Here is a 20,506-nt window from a genome sequence, read left to right on the forward strand (position 1 = left end):
AATGGAGATATGATTTTTTTAAAAATAGTCACTAACTTCGTTCCTATTGGTCATAGAAGGTTTTTTATTTTTTAATGTGAGCTTTTTTACCAGCTATGCAATGGTTGTACGTACAAGTCTGTAGCTTGAAAAATATAGAAGTTATTACAATTGTTTATAAGTAAAAAACAATCCCCTTTTTCAAACGTTTATTTTGTAAATAATTTCGATGAAAACTCAATATGCATTTAACTTCTGAGATAGTCTAAGTCTTAAAGAATCCTATGAAATTTGCTGAATGTGTCTAGCATCATGCATAGGGCAAGCTCAATAGTTTAAATAATTAGCCTCAGGGATAAACAAATGAAATAACTTATAAAATATTTGATTGATCGGGGGGACATTTCGCACAAATCTAAAAGATGGTAATTCCTTGATGTTTAAATGTATTAATACCATTTTATTTTGTTAATAAAAAAATTAATAAAATTTATAAATTAGAGCAAAAAAACTGCTTTTTTGCAAATATCTCTGTAAATTATTTATCAATTTTATTTAAAAAAACGGGAAAATAAAGATATTCTTGACATAAAAAATGACATAAATATTGTTTATTTAAAATATAAGGGAAAAAATGTATAGACAAAAAATCAAATTGTGACCATAAATTATTGCTTAAAAAAACGCAAGGTAAAACTAGGAGTATCTTTTTATCTATTCATCATCTAGTATCCCCCACCTATGTCTTAAAAGCTTCAGATATCTGCGAAACATTTTTCCACCTTTTTTTTTAACCAGACTGGGCTATAAACACCAAACTTACAAATATCCTGAATCCAAAAAAAAATAAAGAACAAAACTATACAATAACAAGATTTATAGTACAGAATATATTTCTCCAATATATTTTTCCAAAATATATGTTCTTAATAACCTGTTCCCTGTTCCACTTCTTATTTCTTTCAACAGCTCTTGCTGTCCACTCGCGTTTCCATTTTAATTTGCCTTTTGCCAGCTGGTTCCCGCCTTTTGGAGGTTGACCCACATTTATCGACTCTTATGTAATCTAGGTATCCACTGTACGATGCGTTTGTGTGCAACACCAAATGTGCCACTTTTTGTGCAAATTAAAATCATCGTGTATAGTCTGCAGATGTTCAATTTCCTTACAGAATTCTTCAGCTAGGTTTTCTTTGCTTGTTATATCTTTTAAGAATTATCCAGAGCATTGTTGGGCACCTTTCATGGCCGTTGTTCTTGTTTTTTCGTCTTTCTTTTACAAGTTCAAATTCATTATTTTTCCCTTTTTCTATCTTTTGCTTTTAGGATATCTTTAATTGTTTTGTTTTTAACAAAGCTTTAACATATCGAAATATGAAAGAAAATTTATATAATCTGAGTAGTGAAAAAATTTGAGAGTCACTGAAGGTGTTTAAAAAAATCATGAAATTGTTTATAATATTTCGAGAAATACAATTGACTACAGCTAATTAGAAAATGTATTCATAATTTATTAAACCAACTTCTATTTTCTTTTCAGGTATGGAAGCCTTAGAAACATGCATAGGCTACTGGGAGGACGCTCTGGCAGCCTATCGTAATACCAAAGACGGTGGTCAAACGCTACCCGTTCTCGGCCCCGAGGAAACTGCCTTCTGCAAGGATTTACAGCAACTCTTAGAATACGCCATAGAGCTGCAAGAGAATTCAGAAATGTTATTCTTAGACGAAATGTCCATATTGTTCAGATCTGAAAGTGGAGTACGGGAAGAGACGCCGGGAAAAGATTTGAATTTGTCGGAAGGAGAGAGCTTTGCGTCTGCGCAAGATATGGTGAGTGAGACTTACTTTGGATACAGTAGAAAAGATTGTATGTCCAGCGACAGTTAGTTTAATCAAAATCATAATATAGATATTGATGACTCAATTCTAAATATTCAATTATTTGATATGGTGTAAAATATTGGACTCTTTGACATTGGACTAATGACACGTGAATATGTTAGTAGATTATCATTGCGCCGAGCTTTCGACATCCTCTTTAATGTCTTCTTCGGGGCTTCCGAGGTCTCAATCTCCCGAGCCCCCAGACAGTATTACACTGATCAGTAACCAACGCATTACTGATCGGTGGTTTGGGTGGAGGTTGGCGTGGGGGTTAGCGTGGGGATTGGCGTGGGAATTAGGGTGGGGATTGACGCGGGGGTTGGCGCGAACATTTCTGTCAGTAGAATTTTAATTGACGGTATTTTCTTTATGAGAGGTCTCCATGCTGAAGGTAGCCATATGCCATCATTTTTTTTTTATTGAGACAATTTGGCCTTTTTTCAATTTATATGGCTTCTCGGATAATTCTTGGTTTATAGAAGCGGATGGGGGCTATGGTTCTGGAGTTTTAAAAATCAATTTTGTGACCTGTATGAAGATGGTGTTGACCTAGAGCTGAAATTGAGTCGGAATTGCGAACAGAAATGGAATGTTCATAAATCTTCGTTAGGATTCTACGATTTGTTTGGCCTATATTGGATCGGGGGCAGTCTGCACAAAGAATTTCATAAACTCGGTGTTGTTCATTTGGAATGTTGTAAAAGTTTTTGATGAGGGGTAAATATTGTCTTTATTCCTCTTGATTTAAGAATTTTGTGGATTTTGTCAGTGATACCTTTGATGTAAGGAATAAAAGCTTTCATATGATAAGGGTCTGAGTCTTTGGGTTGAGATTGAGTGGGAGATTGATGTCTGTGGATGCGCAGATTGATGTGATTTTCGCGGTAACCGTTTTGGACGAGGGCTTGTTTTAAACTAGAGAGCTCAGTGAATCTACTTGCATTATAATTTATGACATCATTAGAAGCTGTTTGATTTTATATGGTTTATTTTAGGAACACTTTAACATCCTTTAATTTGAGTGTGAAATGTGTTCTTGAACATGTCATTTTTATAGTGTTCTAATTTAAACTATATTTTACACTATTAAAAAGAGCGCTTTTCCAAATGAAAGACCATAGTCTAAACCAAACAGTGTTTGTAAAGTAACTACCCTTTCGATTTTGAAAATATACAGAAATTAGATAAAGCAACATATATAGCAATTTTAGCAAAATATACGGAACTATAAGTTTTTTGGCGATGCTGAAAGGGAAGTACGGGAATAAACATTTAAATATGTAAAATGACAATAAACAACACCATATGGCGAAACAAAAACATTAGACTTAAAACCAAATCAAGAATCTACAATGCAGCTACGTGTCCTATCATGGCGAAACAAAAACATCATAATCGAAACCGAATCATGAAATAACATTGCAGTTACAAGAGCTATCACAACATATAATGCACAAACTAGACCAGAAACCTAAAAGACCCAAAAAATACTAAAAACGAAGAAATGAAAGTACTTTATAGAATTGCTGACGAAAAGCTGAACGACTATAAAATAGAATACTGTATTGAAGTATGAGCTGTCCCTGAAAGAGGACGAGTGATGACTTAGCATCTAGAAAGAAGAATAAACTGCTACTAAATTAATCCTCATCCTGAATATGTTAAAATTATTAATTTTGTCCACGATTTTTTTTTGTTAATCATAAGTACTTATTGTAGGTGGCAGATCTTCGAGAATTTGAAGAATTTTCAGAATACTTTCCGGATTTAGAATCCTATCCTCTATACCAGAGCGCCTTGAGGCAAGTAGAAAATGGAGGAATCCCGTATAGGACGCTCAGAACAGAAATAGTGAAATGTGGCTCAGACGGCGAGTATTTAGCCAAGCTACATTGCCTCCGGCTGGCATTCCAGCACATGCTCAGAGATAGAATGACTTATAATTGGTTCGTCGACGCTGGCAGGCAGATATTGGCGGACTTGCTTCTGTACGCTGATAAGGATCCTAAAGATTTTTTAATAGGTAAAAAATGTTAAACTTTATTGTAATATTTTAATTTTTATTCAGTTTTCATTTTTATTATTGTAATGCGTTTTAGGTTACGAGCAAATGCTTAAATACACACAAGACGCCCAAAACTGGCATGATGTGGAAGAGGAACTAAGCGCTAGAGGAATCAAAGCTTTGACATTCTTCGACATTGTTTTAGACTATATTTTGATGGACGCGTTTGAGGATCTAAACAACCCTCCTTCGTCGGTTACAGCTGTAATACAGAATCGCTGGTTATCCAAAGTAGGTATCGGTTATTTAATTTGATTTACAAGATTAACTTTGATACTTTACAAGATTGACTTTGCTAGATAGGCAACTAATCATACAAAACATTGGTTTATTCAATAAACTTTGTCGTTAGATAATAAAAACACGAATTACTCATTATAATCTCCCTGAACTATAATACACTTGTTCCAATAATATTCTAGTGTATGAATTCATCTCTGAATTAAGAATGCGAAAGCCTATTAAAATGCGCTTCCATGACTGCTGTTACTGTTGTTTCGTTCTATGAAAACCGTTTTCTACCCATTAATATTTTAATATGTAAGAATAACAAGAAGTCAGAGAAGGCCAAATTTAGTGAATGTAGTGGATGTAGCAATAATTTATACTTAAATTCACGTATTGATGAAAAATGTTTTTTCTTTACGCCAGGTCTTTTCTTATAAATCTTTTTTTGTTTACACCAGGTCTTTTCTTATAAATCCTTATATCTTTACCAGTTTGGATTTACTTTGCATCCTCTAAAAAATAAAACAACACTGTCTTGGTAGATTCCTGCCCAGCCTTATCCTCTTATTTTGATTTATATCATGTGGGTATACCCAAGTCTCATCCATGATAGTTAAACAGTAATTATTAAAAGATACATAAAATCTTTTATTCTTTCTACAACGCTTCAAATGTTACTAACAAGATGGCAGTTAAAGTGTTTTTGTTTCATCTGCACATTTTTTTCTGAAACCCAAAACCTCCAAGCCCAAATATTGCTCCTAAGTCTAATGAGATACTAGAGCTTCTATTAAATCTCCCTCGGTTAATCGACGATATACTGAGTTGTAAAGTAAGTCTTACATACGATTCCCTATTAATATAATTGATCATCGTCACCATTATCATCTTTGGTTCGACAATCCGTTGTATATCCTGGCCTGCTCCAAGATTCCTCACCATTCTGTTTGATTTTTGACGACCTGTTGCCATCTTGTCATTTTTAATACCCCTAAGTCGGTCTCAACTCCATCCAACCACGTAATTCGCGGTCGGCCTCTGCTTCTTCTTCCTACAGGTGTTCCTAGCTTTTTAGCGATCGTGTTCTGTGCCATTTGTATTATGTGCGCAGCCCATCTGAGTCACTGTGTTTTAATGAAGATTACGACGTCTGATTTAGATTAGATTATGTGAGATCGTTAAGGCCATGCGGCCTCACCGCACTTCGACCTATAGAGATCTTTTGTGCATACCTTAATCTAGTTAAACTCTAGAATGCCAATACTTCTGATGAAGTTGATTAGCTTCCTAGGTGACTTGTTTCCTATGTCAGAGGACGCCAGACTGACCTCTCCTAGGAATTTTAGTCTTTTGCAGAACAGTGCTACGCAGTTGCATAGTATATGTTCTGCCGTTTTTTTTTCATTGTGACAGAAACGACAGTTTTCACTATCTGATTTGCCCATCTTCTTGAGATGATATCTCAGAGGGCAGTGACCAGTGAGAAGGCCAGTGACCATTTTGATATCTTTTTTACTCATTTCGAGAAGGCGGTTTGTTGCAGTAGGCGACACTTTTATGAGCCTTTTTGCTTGCCTTTGTCCTGGTGTGTTAGACCAATATGATCTTAGTTGATTGAGTTCCCAGGTACGGACTTCCTCTCTGATGTGGCTTTTCGATAGCCCACAGAAGGGTTCCGGACCCTGGAATGGGGTATTAGCTCCTTCTTTTGCGAGGCTGTCAGCTTCCTCATTTCCTGCAATTCCCTTGTGACCTGGCACCCACATCACAGTTACATTGTTGCGTTCCGCCAGCTTCTTGAGAGATTGTTTACAGTCCCAAACCAACTTCGACTCACATGTAAATGACTTTAGAGCCTTTAAAGCGGCTTGGCTGTCTGATAGAATAAGGACTCTTGCCCTACGGGTGTCTCGGTTGAGACATTCTTGGGCACTTATGTCTATAGCATGTATTTCTGCCTGGAAGATAGTTAGGGCGTTTCCAAGAGATTTAGATAGCCTGAAATTGGGCCCAGTAACTCCCACTCCTGCCCTTTCATCTATCTTAGATCCATCCGTATACCATACGAGTGAACCTTCTTCCACTTTTGGTTCAATTTCTTCACCCATTTGGTGGTTTTTTATGACCACTTCAAAGGGTGTTTCAAAGTCGAATTTGACTGGCATAGCATCTGTCGGCATGTCCTTAGAATCCAATGGAATTTCTTCTAAGATTTTCAGGTGGCCAACTAGATCTCCAGGTTTCATTATTTGTGTCTGTCGCAGTTTTAAGGCGGTAGTTACTGCCTCCCTCCTTATGCAGAACTGCAAGGGAGGAAGGTTCAGCATCGCCTCTAGAGCTGCAGTGGGACATGTTGACATTGCCCCTGTGATTCCCAGACAAGCTAGCCGCTGCACTTTTTGAAGCTTGGCGTTAGCTGTTGTTTGTTGTGTTTTTGGCCACCATACGAATGATGCGTATGTGACCATGGGCCTAATTATTGTTTTATATGACCAGAGAGTCATTTTCGGTTGTAGGCCCCAAGTTTTTCCAAACGTCTTGCGGCAGGTCCAACTTGCCACCAAAGCTCTGGATAAAATTTTTTCAATATGACTATTCCAGGTGAGTTTTTGATCTAGGGTTACCCCCAGATATTTTACTTCCTTGGAATAGTCTAATGTGATTCCATTCATAGTTGGAGCCTGTAAATTGTATTTACGTCTCCTTGTGAAAGGTATCAAAGTCGTTTTACTGGGGTTGACATTTAAGCCCTCTTTCGAGCACCAACTTTTAATTTCGTTAAGAGCAGTTTTCATGAGACTAGATATAGTCTGGTCATGCTTGCTTCTAATTGTAACAACTAGGTCATCTGCGTAACCTTGGGTTATAAAACCAGAATCATGCAATTTAGTGAGGTCATCCACAACCAAAGACCACAGCAGAGGCGATAATACTCCCCCTTGAGGGCACCCCTTTACCGCTGTCACAGTCACAGATTCTCTTCCAATACTAGCAGTGATGATTCTCGTTTTTAGCATTGACTGAATCCATTGTATTAGTGAGACTTCAATGCTCCTCTTTACTAGTGCTCTTTTTATGGATTCAAAAGAGGTATTATCGAATGCTGCCTCTATGTCAATGAAAGCGCAAAGAGCTATTTCTTTTGCCACTATTGTCTTTTCAATTCTTTCGACTAGCGAATTCAGAACATTTATAGTGGATTTGCCAGTCTGGTAGGCAAACTGATGTTTGTGAAGTGGTTTCCTCGCTAATGTTTCGCTTCTTATGTAGTAATCTACTAGTTTCTCCATTGTTTTTAGGAGAAAGGAGGTCAGGCATATAGGACGAAAAGACTTCGCTTCGTCTGTAGGACGTTTCCCCGCCTTTGTTATAAATACCACCTTTGCGTCCCTCCAAGTTTTTGTAATGTGACCTAACACCAGGCTTGCTATGAAAAGCCGCTGTAGTTGCGGCTGTATTTGCATGAAGCCTTTTTGAAGTAAAGCAGGAAATATTCCGTCCTTACTAGGGGATTTAAAAGGTTTAAAGCTTTTAACGGCCCATTCGATTTTATTTTGTGTAAAGATTTTTTCCGCTAGTTGCCTGCTGGATCTGTTGAGGCCCCTTGGAGCCTCTGCCAGCTGCACACTTTGCGGTTCATCTTCTTGTATTTGTTGAGAGCCAGGAAAATGGGTCATTAACAGTTCTCTAATAGTTTCCGTTAGACTCTCAGTATAGTCACCATTCGGCTTTTTGATCAGTCCAATTTCATTTGTGTGGTCTTTTGAGAGAACCTTTTGGAGTCGTTGTGCAGGGGCTAATTCTGTTATCCCTTCGCACATTTTTCTCCACGAGTTTCTTTTTGATTTTCTTAGTTCTTTGTTGTACCCAGTAAGGGCATTTCTGTAGGAGTCCCAACTACCTGTAGATTTTGCCCTATTGAAGAGTTGTCTGACCTTTTTTCTAAGTTTAGATAACTCTTTATTCCACCAGGGAACATCCCTAGTGGTTCTCTTGTGTTTTAGAGGACAGCTTGATTCATAGGCCTGTATTATGGCATTTTGAAGTTGCCATGAGGCTCGGTCTAGATTTTCTTCTGTGTCGAGCGACGTATCGAGTTCCTCCATTTCGCTTTCGAGACACTCTTTATAAGTGTCCCAATCGTTCTGTTTTGGGACTCGATATTCCTCAAGGCCCTTCTCAGATGCACCCAAGTCGAACCTTATGTGTTGATGATCCGACATTGAGGCTTCATTCGAGACATGCCAATTGTATATTTTATTTGCTATAAACGAACTAGTTAGGGTTATATCAAGAACCTCTTTCCTAATTGCGTTTATAAATGTGGGTTTGTTACCTCTGTTTGCAATATCTAAGTTATTAGCAGATATATAGTCCAGGAGGTGCTCACCCCTGTTATTGATTCCTGTGCTACCCCATACTGTGTGGTGTGCATTTGCATCGCAGCCAATAATTAATTGTCTGTTCTTGCTCTTGCACCATCCCATAAGTCTTTGAACTTCCTCTGGAGGTGGATGGTTTTCAGAGTCACCCGGAAAATAGGCCGAAGCAATAACGATTTGCCTCTTGCCTATTTCTGTTGGCATTTCCACTATTGCGGTTACCAAATCTCCCGTGGTAAATTCTGGAACAGAAATATATTTAATATTATGTGAGAGCAGTAATGCTGCTCTTGGATTGTCAGTATTTCAGCCTTTGAATCATTTTTATAGGTTGGTTTGGGGATTTTTTAATTTTCCCTTGCCTTTATTGTCTGGTTTCCCAGATTTTTTTGGTCACTAGCTGATTCCTTGGAGTCAGGACTTTGCTTGCCTGTCCTCCTGGATTCATCTTGAGCACTTTTTTGCTCATCCGGGGCCTTAGACAGCGTAGCAGGTTTTTGAGACCCGCTAGCTGATTCCTTGAAGTCAGGCTTTTGCTTGCCTGTCCTCCTGGATTCATCTTGAGCACTTTTTTGCTCATTCGGGGCCTTAGACACCGTAGCGGGTTTTTGAGACCCGCTTGTTGTGGGTTGATTTCTGCCACTCTTGTCTCTTAGGACCGTACGACCATATCTGTAATTGATCGTATGCCCCGTTGATTTTAGCCTTTCGGCGGATTGGCTGTCCACTGAAAGGGTTAGAATTTCCACGGCTCCACTCGTAGACGTATTCAGTATTCTCCATGCGGAGGTATGGAGGCTAAAGTTTTGAGCCTCTATTAGACCTAGAATTTTCTCCGTGGAATAATCCTTACTTCCGGGAAGGTACGCCGTAAAGACTTCAGTGTGAGGAATTTCTGTTCCCTCTACAAGTCTCAATGTGGCACCCTCCCATGGCTGTATCTCCCCAATGTGTGTCTTTAGCCACTGCAAGGTGGCTTTGTCGGCGCACATCAAAGCTAGCCAGCCAGGTCTGTTTTGAGCGCTCAGAAAGTTAGGCTTTTCGCTCTTTTGTTTCTGGAGCTCAAGAATCTTGTCTAAGATCTTCTCCTTAACGGCCTCTAATTGTTCCGTTGTAAGGAGATGACGTGGGAATTCCGAGGGTAGGATTCCCACTTTAACACCTTCAGCCATTTGACTGAAGGAGGGTTTTGCAGATTTAGGCACAGTGTCGCCTTTATGTGCATCACTCCTTGATTTTTTTGCCTGTCGACCTTCGGGAGTGTTCTCTTCAGAACGGACCCTTTTGGGGCCTTTTTCCAGAGATTTCTCCTTTATGGGCTCGACTGCTTTCTTTCGGGCTTCTTCCGGAGTCAGCCCTTTCTTAATAAGGTATTTAAGCCTTTTTCTTGCGGCACCAGATAGCTTTATCCTTTCTTTCCCGTGTACGGGACTTAAGGGTCTAAGCTCGTCGCCACTAGTTAGGAGTAGCTCCTCCTCAGTTTTTTTCAGGCTTATTTTCAGCCTGTACATGAGGGTCGCTAACCTCCATTTCAGTGTCCGATCTTTGGGAGTCGGATATCCCTTCTTTTTCTTTAATATAGGGTTCCATACAGATTCCCACGAGAAGCTAGGGAAATAAATGTCACCTGCAGCAGAGCCCCGCATGCCACAGTAAGGCTAGTAAAACTGAGGTTCGCCAGGTGCCCCAGAGTTCGCGTAATAGTAGTTAGATACCCCCTAACTATTCATTCTTCGGCTTATGCTGTTCCACCTTGAAATTGGGAGGATTTTTTATTGTGGTTCCCTTCCACTTGGCCGGCCGTTTAAGGCAAGCCCCCACATCTATGTTCGTCTTATGACGTAATAGACACGGTTTATACCAGGCAGGTTTAAGTAGATGGCTGTCTCTTCCAGCAACGAAACGTCAATCTGGACACTAATCCAGTCTTGAGATTCCATCGCAGGGAGCGAGCACCATCCTCCACGCTGTGATTCCTGGTATTGTTAACTTGGGTAGGCTGCTTCTTAGTCGCTGAAGCAGTTCATCTATACTTAGTCTCTCGACTATCTGGAAGAGATTCCCAGGTACTCCAGAGATCTAAGCGGTGGCAGGAACTGCTCTAGCGAGGTCCTTTCACATCCATTCATACTTCCCGTTCACCAGGCCTAGCCCGTTTATAGGGGATACCTTCATTCAACTGAGAGCGCCTTATTAGGGAGATCCCATTCATTCACATACACATACTTGTTCTATTTCCTGCGCCAGACTACAGCCCTACCTGAACAGTCAGCTTAAGCCCCCGAACCCACGTCAAGGTCTTGCAGCCACTATCGGAGGGACGTCTGATTTATTAAAGAGTTGGTATAATTCGAAGTTATATCTTTTGCGCCCTTGGTCGTTTATAGCTCCAAATATTTTGCGGAGTATTTTGCGCTCGAATATTCCCAAAAGTCTTTCATCCTTCCTCATTAGGGTCCATGTTTTTGCTCGATATGTGAGGACCGGCCTTAGCAATCTTTCAACACGTTCAAAATATGACTTCCAAAAACTGTTTTCCGTTCCTTTAGATATATATCCTATAACAAAAAAAAATTGCTATAGGATAGTTAGTATCCAGCATGTATTTGGTTTTGTCCAATCTTCGTTGATGACTAGACCGACCTATTTTGCCGCCGTTTCCAAGGCTACGAAATATTGCTTAACATGTCGCTTGCTAGGCGCTATTATGTCAATGTCATTAGCGTATGCTAAGATTTATATCAATCTATTGTAAATAGTACCGCCGTCTCTAATTCGCGTGTCTACTTTTGCTACCTTTTGCAAGGCAATATTAAATAGAAGGCAAGCCAGCGCATCCCCTTGTCCAAGTCCATCCTTTATCTCAAAACTTTTAGAATAGAATGATACCAGTATCGTTTAGTATATTTCCCCCTCCATACTTACAGCTCCCTATTCCTGGCTCAAACTTTTTTCTCGTTTTGTTAAGATTTCTGTAGAATTTTCGAGTTTCGTTTTGATTTCTTAGCCCTTCCATGATTTCTTTTTAAAGTACCCTCTCGTCAATGGACTCTAACTAAGGCTATCCTTAGACGCTTGACAGCCTTTGAGATGTGGGTATACAGACGACTACTGAAAATAAGCTGGGTCCACAGAGTTAGAAATGAGGAGGTTCTGGCTGAACCAAACAACACAACTGGTCAATATAATAAAGAAACGCAAGCTGGAATACTTCGGTCACATTATGAGACACCCTGAAAAATATGATCTTTTACATCTGAGCATTCAGGGAAAGATCCAAGGTAATCGTGGTCCTGGTAGAAGAAGAACATCATCGCTGAAAAATCCAAGGCAATGTCATGAAAAATCAACTACATCGTTATTTAGAGCTGCTGTCAATAAAGTCACGATAGCGAATATGGTAGCCAACATGATATCCAACGATCGATAACGGTCATGGAACTAGAAGAAATCAATGGAGGTTGGCTACTACAATTAAAAACTCTTCTCTGTTTTCGGCTATTCTTATTAGCTGTTCAAATTTTAGCCCTGTCCATTGTCGGATGTTTCTTAGTCTTTTCCTTCCTAGTCCTCTTTTTTCCCGATCTTTCTTTTCACTATTAGTTGAAAGTTAGATTAGTTAGTTTCCTAACTGTTTTTCCTCAAATTGCCTCTTTTTTCTTCTTCTCTTAGGGTTCGGTGATTCTTGTGCATCCTGTTTGATTTGCTTTAAGGTATATTATATTTTTATTATCTATCTATTGGTTTTTTTAACTGGTTTAGTTTTCCTCAAATTTCTGTTGCGTTCTCAATTATTATGTTTCTACATTTTGTCCATAATTCCTCCACTTTTCCCCTGCCTTCAGTCTCTCCATTTTCTCATCCATTTGTAGTTCAGGGAGGTCTATTGAGTCAATTGTTATCATTAGACAGAAGATTCTTCGTTTTCTTCTTCTTCCTCTTTGTAAGCAATTCTGCTTGTTCATTGGTGGATTAATACCTCTATGGAAGGTTATCACTCCATCTTATGCGCGGTCGTCCGATACTTCTTCTGACGATTGGTGACTATCTCTTGCTATTTTGACGACACGGGTCTCCTCATTCTGCTTATGTGGTTATTCTTTGTTTCTATTTTGTATCCATTCATGTATACACTGTAAGTTACATTTTCTTCTAATGTCTTCACTTCTTTTTCGATCTCTCAGCGTATTTCCTGTAATTCTTCTAAGTACTCTCATCTCTGTCGTTTCCAGTAGCCTTTGCGTTGTGGCTGTGTCGGGTCTTGTTTCTGAGGCATATGTCATTATTGGTCTTACACTGGCTTTATAAATTCTTGATTACATCTCAGTGTTAATGTGTCTGTTTCGCCATATTGTATCCTTAAGTCATCCTGCCAGTCTATGTGCTTTTTGTACTTGATCTCTCACTTCTTTGTCCAGGTCTCCATAGCTAGACAGTGTAATTCCCAGGTATTTTATTTCCATTACTTGTTCAATACTGATGCCATCAATTTCTATTTTACATCTGGTTGGTTCTTTGCTGACTACTATTTTTTTAGTTTTCTGAGGTGATATTGTCATATTAAATTCTTTTGCTCTTATGTTAAATCTGTGGACCAGTCTTTGCAGTCTATCTTCATCTTGGTCTATCAATATTGCGTCGTCTGCGTAACAGAGTATTTTAATTTCTTTGTTTCCCATTCTGTATCCTCTTCCTTTGTTAACGGTTTTGATGATTTCAATTATGATCAAATTGAAGAGCATGGGGCATCCCCTTGTCTTATTCCGCTGCCTATTTCTATAGGTTCTGTAAGTTGTCCATGTCCAAAGTATATATAGTGTTTAAGAATTTCGATATGAAATTAATGAAAAAATGAAGAAAGATATGGCGTTTGAAGACAAACAACTGTGACTCATTGACAAAGTGAGTCATTTCATTTAACTAGGATGTTACACAAGTTAGGCATTGACCATAAATTTGATAGATTTTAGTTTGGGTTATTCAATCAACGATTTTAGTGTATATGCGGAACAATTCACAGGACATTGAAGTACAAAACAAGAATCGATACAATAATTAAACTTGTAACGTAACTTGTCTGGGTGGGAAGTGATGGATGGAAAGAGAAGAAGAAAATCCAGGTGCAAGTTAGTTCACCTTACAAACCGGCGCTCAGTTGTTTTGAAGGACACAACGGTGACCTTTGGGACGTGGATCAATAGATTGGGATGGGGGTATATTTAAAAAGTTTCGGGGATGGAAATGTACCAATTAAAATGAGGGAATTTGGTACTAAAATAAAGGCGCCACCTAGTCTTTTGTCGAGGGACGAAGAAAACTCTTGACCTATGAGAAGATCGGTTCAGGGAGGATAAAAATAGGCTAAACCTCTAAAAAAACCAATATGCATACATAGCCAAAAAACACACACTTACCTTACAATATATCTCTATCTTTCTATCAGATTTACCTTCTTATTAGTTATCAGAATAAAGGAAGATTATAGGAGAGCAGTAAACAAATAATGGTTACAAATTAACAATTTTTATTACTCAAAAGTTCAGCCAGATAAACGTATTGTGGAATGTTAACAAATTAGCCAAGTAAACATAAATAAAATAAAACAGATAGCAAAAAGACAAAAATACAAAAATTAGATAAATCAGGTATTAACTAAATAGTTCTAAAATTAGGTGCAATCCGTTTATAACTTGGTAAAACAATTTTAAAATGATTTTAAATAGTAAAATTTAGCAAAAAATACTTAGGCATTGCCTCAGTTATGACGTACTATCATGCTATTATAGGCATTGTATCTTACTATCTATAAAAAAATTTTTCATATTAATTAGCTGAACAAAAGGGCACAACAATTCCCTTTGATCACCAGAGCACTGACATGAAAACTGTTAGGCTTCATTTACAAACAAAAATTATTAAGGGATATCAGAAAAAATAAAAAGTGCCTGTAATAAAATTTTGCACTGCACTACACTAGATATGTAGGCAATCAAAGTTAACATGTATATTTCTTCAGTTGACCAGTAAGGATACATTTAGCGATCTTATTTCCAACATTCGGACAAGTTTTAAAATTAATTTCAATTTACATAATGTTGCTGCAGACTTTACTAACTAATTTTCATCTCAATTAAAACTTATCACTTTATTTTATCTTTGTTTAACTGTTTTACTTATATATACTAGTAGTACTGCACTACTTTATCGATTGTCTCATCTTTCTTATAAGTTACGTGTTCAATTGCGACAAAAACCGGCCAAAACTGAGTGAGACTCCATCGTACTCTAACGGCTGTCAATATCGAAGTCCTCTCATGACAAAATTCCTTCTCCCTGTGAGTATACATTTCCCCACCCTATTAAGTGGAAAGATTTTTATTTATTTCCTTATTATAAACAGACTCAAAAATGTTTAGATTATCAATCTTTAAGACGCAAATTGATTAAGAATCTCTTTCGGTTTTTTGTGATATACGGGGTGAAACGAAAATGCTACAAACTTTACAATGATTACAACCACCTACCCTGTTATATGGCTGTAAAAGCAGATAGAGAAGTCTAGAACCGAAGCTAGCGGAATGTAATTTCTCGGAAGAGTTAAAGGCATTACAAGAATAAACAAATAAAAAATTACAAACTGAAATAAACAAGAAGTGTACGACGCCCCTTAAAAAGATGCAGCCAAGTTTGATGTCTGAACAGACAACAAATGATTAACCCTTAGTGATAAAAAGAAGATTACCATTATTTTAATTTTTTTTATAAACCAGATATTTCTTACAAATCACGATTCGCAAATCGTCAAATTTTCCGCCTAATTAATCATTTGATAGATTCTTCTTCTTCTTCGTGCGACTAGGATTACTCCTGTTTGTCTGCCTCTTATTCTGTTTCAATCGTTATTGACTGTACATTATCTTTCCACCGTTTTGGCGGCCTTCCAACGGGTCTTCTGCTATACGACTTGTTGTTTTTTACAGATGTTCGCTAATCTATCTTTGATAGATTGATGATAGATATTAACATTTATTTTAAGTTTTAAACATAATAAAATTTAATAATCTTTCACAAGTTCATATATTCTCTATACGTTAAATATAATATAAATATTAAATAAAAATTCCTATTTTTAGGGTTTCAAAGAAACTGCTTTGACTACTGCCGTTTGGTCGGTGCTGAAGGCAAAAAAAAGAAGATTAAGGTTCCCAGATGGATTTATGGCTCATTTTTATAGGATATCCGAACAACTTTCTCCTTTATTGGCGTGGGGCTTTCTTGGCTCCGACGAAATGCTCAAAGAAACTTGTGTGTATTTCAAAGACCAGGTAAGTATTTTTCTATCACATTTCTTAGAAACTTCGTGTACGCTGTGATCCTCAAATATATATTTTATTGAATTTATTTATACCTTAACCCTTTTTATATTATTCAATCTACCGGTCTGAAGGATGTCCTGTACCGTTTCAGGTCTTTTATCTTTACCTAAGGCTCAGAAGCCCTGATAAATAATTGCCACACAAGTACACAATTGTTGTTTTACTGACACTTGTCCGCTTGGAATAATTAATGCATGTCGTCATTTAATAACCCAAATTCATGTACGTAGTATTTAAGCGGATCTGTAACAGTCATTAGTGTACTGACTTTTACTTTACTTTATTTAAGTTACCTATTTCAGATTTAACTTTGAGAAATAACTTCTGGATTGTTTTAACCCTGAAAGATTGATCCATCCAACACCAGTTACTGTTTAGCCAGGTTTTTATTTTGTTTTTAATGAAACTTCGTGGCACGCTGCAGAAGATAATACACCAAGCCTTGCAAAAATTCGTTGCCTTCTTTTTTCCCTTCCTGCAAAGACATTAAAGCCTTTATACCGAGGTGCGTTGAAAGTTAATAGGGCTATCTCGCTATCTGATAGGATATAAAATTTTCTTACTTCAAGTATCCTTATAATTGCTTCAGCGCGTGATGCTAAATGTCAGTTTTATCTTCTATTAGAACTATTTTTAGTTCTTTAAAAATGCAAATCGAGTTTCTTTGTCCTTTCACACCCAATATAGTTCATTTTCAAGTCTTGAACTATCCTTATATCAGAACAATGAACTCCACTCAAATTTAATTCACTCGGGTGTTCAAGCTTTCTGGTTCTCTCTGTCAATAGTTATAATATTTTAGAGATCAGGTGAGTATAATGAATATTCTCCATATATTGTCCGTCCAAGAGCCGTGGGATATTATCACAGTGGGGGTGGGCTCTTCAAGCTCAGTCATGTTTGTTAATTCTGGGAGGTGAGCACGACCGAATGGAAGCTAAGGACTCTTCAACTATAGGTAACATGTGACACACAAGTTTTATTAACTTTGTAATTGTGTTTCGGGTTACTCTTCTACTTCTTCAAAACTTTTTTCTTGAGCACATATTACAAGATCTTCAGCATAGAGGAAGTGCTTTTTTCAGTCGGCGTGCGTTGGTCGTTATTTGTTTTGAACTCTGTACCTACTTACTTTGTCCTCCAGCTTGACGAAAAAACGTCTGTTTTGCAGCAAAGAATGCACGACTCTAACTGGATGGTAGTCATTGAGACTTGGCCGGTACAAGATTTGCCGGATATGATCATCCTTGTTGTGAAATGAGTTGCTTGTCAACATTTTTTTCTATTCAGCTCAGGATGGAAGGTTTAGCGATTAAGCAGGATTAGCGCATCGAGCGAACGATTTAAAGACCTGTTAAAGTAAGACCTCGTCGCATTTAAAACAGTCTTGGCAACAGGCGCTAAAGCTGGTCTGAAATCCACAAACATCGATGTAAGTTACACACAAAAGATCTTTCAAGTTGAAGTGTGGAAAGTTCCACTACGGTAAACGACTCTGTTATCTACAATATATAATTTAGATTAATTTGTAGATTCGCAAATATAAAAAAAATATCAATTGCATCTCTTAAAATTCCCTTAAAATTTCCAGATGTCTAATCGGGTCGACGAGTTTTAGATGCTGAGCCCGTGTTAGCTATTTACATATATGTGCATAGGAGAAAGAATTACATCTAAGCCTGCAGTGGGACATGATCGCATTACATCTGTAATTCCTTAACACGTTAGTCTTTGAGCTTTTTACCTTTCGCTTCGTTGTTTTGTTCCATCAAACCAAACCAGCATAAGTAACTATTAGTCTGACAACAATTTACATCCATATGTTATGTGTAGATTTCCCATAATTTGGAAACAGGTAATTTATATATCTTGAAATAAACTATTTATTTGCAAAATCTGATATTCTCTTATCTTGGGGGGTTTTGATAATATTATCGAAACAACATAATATTACTGTACAAGGTAGAAAGCTTAACTCCATGAATAAACAACATAAAATGATTGGAAGGTTTTAAAATGTATCTAGTTATTGTAATAAATGCTAAAAATATCGTTATAAAACATATGATTGGCGAAAGAACTTTTCGAATGACAGAAATAGAAAGCTTTTGATATTTATAAAATTATTAAAAACCAGTCACTGAGGATATATTTATCGAGGAAAAAAGAAAATTTTTTAACGAAACGAAATAATGAGGTCAAACGCAAACCGGAAAATACAAAATTTTCTTGATTAAGGAACATAGAGGCTGGACGGGCATAATCCTTTGCTATTATTATTGACACCCTCAGTAATGTAGGCGACAACTTAGGAGAAGAAGATTTTTATGCATTTCAGATGTTACTCCTGTTTTTTTTGTTTCGAATAACTTTTTATTATTTTATTTTGGATTTCCTTCAGTTATCGGCACTTTATCCCTATTCATCGAATTATTTTAGTTAAAAATACTCTCATTAATTTTCTTCTATCTATTGTTTGTATCTCTTATAATATACAATATATAATACATAATATAATAATAAATTACTGAATTACAATGTTATATTTCTTTATTTTTGCAGGTTATCGATTTCTTAGTAGATATTTTCAATTTCCACAAATGTAAATATACCTCAGTAGAAGATTTGTCAAAAGATGTTTTTGTTCATCTCAGAATAAGAGTTGAAAACGTCTGCCAGCGGTTAAGTGTCCAGTCCTAAGAGCATCTACTCTTAGACGAGAAAAAAATATATAATACTACAGAAGTGTAGATTCGTGGATGTAAAACTTTGACAGATTCATTTTTAACTTGATTTATTTTAAAACGGGAATGAAAATGCCACTTTTAATATACACTTTCGATATTACTCATATCCATTATATATATGATTATATATATATATATATATATATATATATATATATATATATATATATATATATATATATATGTATATATATATATATATATATATATATATATATATATAAAGAAAAGAAAAGAAATTTAATCTTTGCAGATAAGTTAAATAGTAAACTCTTAAATATTGGGGAAATCTGCAAGAAAGACTCTAATGAGTATCAATTGTTTCGCCGAACGTTTTCGCCAAAGAGAATTAATTTGGCTTCTTCAGGGCTGAAAGAGAATAAATTATAATTAGCTACGATATATTATCTATTAAAACATTATTGATCTTACCGTAACTTAGAATTGTAGAGTTAGAATATTAAAAAACTTTGCTAGTAACATAGTGGTGTTTTTTGTTACTATGTGCAAAAAAAAGTTTTTTTAAGGTTTGAAATGTATGGTAGCTTTGAACTTAACACGCAAAGTTATACCCAAGGTTAATCGAAAAACCCAATGTAACTACATTTAAAAGGAGGTAATTCTTTGAATTGTCGGCAATAACTAAATTTTTTATTTTTAGAAAGTTTAAAAGTGAGGTTCTGTTTTAGCCAGAACGCAAGCGCTGACAAATTCAGTAGTTCTTATGAATCTTTATGTCGTTAAGGTTCATTGGTAAAAAACGAATGAAATTAAATTCCAGTATAGGGAAATATTATTTTCCCTATACTATTTCTTATTATAAAGAAAATCAAAATAATATTTCCCTATACTAAGAGTTATACTAATATATATATATATATATATATATATATATATATATATATATATATATATATATATATATATATTGTATTACAAAAATATGAAAAAAAAAAGAATGAAACATTGAAAGAATACATTTCATAACTATGTGATGAATGTTTTGTGATGTATATATTTATAAAAGCTGAATTTGATCGGTGTGCACACAAATCCATCTATACATAAGTTTGATACATAATTTTAACAAAACCTGAATAATTATCCTCCTCCTAAGCGCCATCTCTCTTGAGGTTTGCGATCAATACGGCAAATTTCTCTCTATTCTGGGCTTGATGAATTAATTCATTTCCTTTTGTGTGGGTCCAATCTCTGATGTTTCGTATCCAAGATTTTTTCTTTCGTCCTATGCCCCTTTTACCTTCAATCTTGCCTTCTAATATTACCTGGAGCTGCTCAAATTCCCTATGACGCAATATGTGTCCTAGATATGACGTCTTTCTAATTTTGATAGTATTGACCAGATGAGGGCGTGTGTTCATTGCTCTCAGTACTTCTTCATTCGTAGTTCTGCTGGTCCAGCGTATTCTTAGCATTCGGCGGTACATCCACATTTCAAATGAATTTAATTTGTTGACGTCATACTGTTTTAATGTCCAGGTCTCACAACCATATAGTAATAGAGACCACACATAACACTTTAGTGTTCTCAATTTTATTGAGACTGATAGCTTGGGGTTACAGAGCATTTTACGCATATTCATGAAACCAGATCTTGCTATTTCAATGCGTCTTCTAATTTCTTTTGAGTAGTCTAGTTGACTATTTAGTTCTCTGTCCAGGTATATGAAGCTTTGGGAACTCTGAAGGGTGATACCATTTATTTGTATGTTAGGTGTAACTTGTTCATGTGGGTTTTTGTGGAATACCAGAATTTTGGTTTTGGAAAAGTTAATGTGCAAGCTCAGCCTGTGACTTTCTTCTGATATTATGTTCATCAAT

The 20,506-nt window shown here is 36.5% G+C and overlaps 1 protein-coding gene across 1 annotated transcript in view; it reads left to right on the top strand.

Moving 5' to 3' along the window:
* Miga (mitoguardin) overlaps positions 1-18,811 on the top strand; it is a 233,666-nt gene extending 214,855 nt beyond the window's left edge. Inside the window, exons 4-8 of the mRNA XM_072524385.1 lie at positions 1,520-1,812; positions 3,586-3,889; positions 3,966-4,162; positions 15,675-15,866; positions 18,480-18,811. Coding sequence (XP_072380486.1) covers positions 1,520-1,812; positions 3,586-3,889; positions 3,966-4,162; positions 15,675-15,866; positions 18,480-18,617 — 1,124 coding nt within the window. The 3' untranslated portion in view covers positions 18,618-18,811. The remainder of the gene's footprint in view (positions 1-1,519; positions 1,813-3,585; positions 3,890-3,965; positions 4,163-15,674; positions 15,867-18,479) is intronic.
* Positions 18,812-20,506: the final 1,695 nt, after the last annotated feature.

This window comes from Diabrotica undecimpunctata, chromosome 3 (assembly GCF_040954645.1).
Source record: "Diabrotica undecimpunctata isolate CICGRU chromosome 3, icDiaUnde3, whole genome shotgun sequence".
Lineage (NCBI taxonomy): Eukaryota > Metazoa > Arthropoda > Insecta > Coleoptera > Chrysomelidae > Diabrotica > Diabrotica undecimpunctata.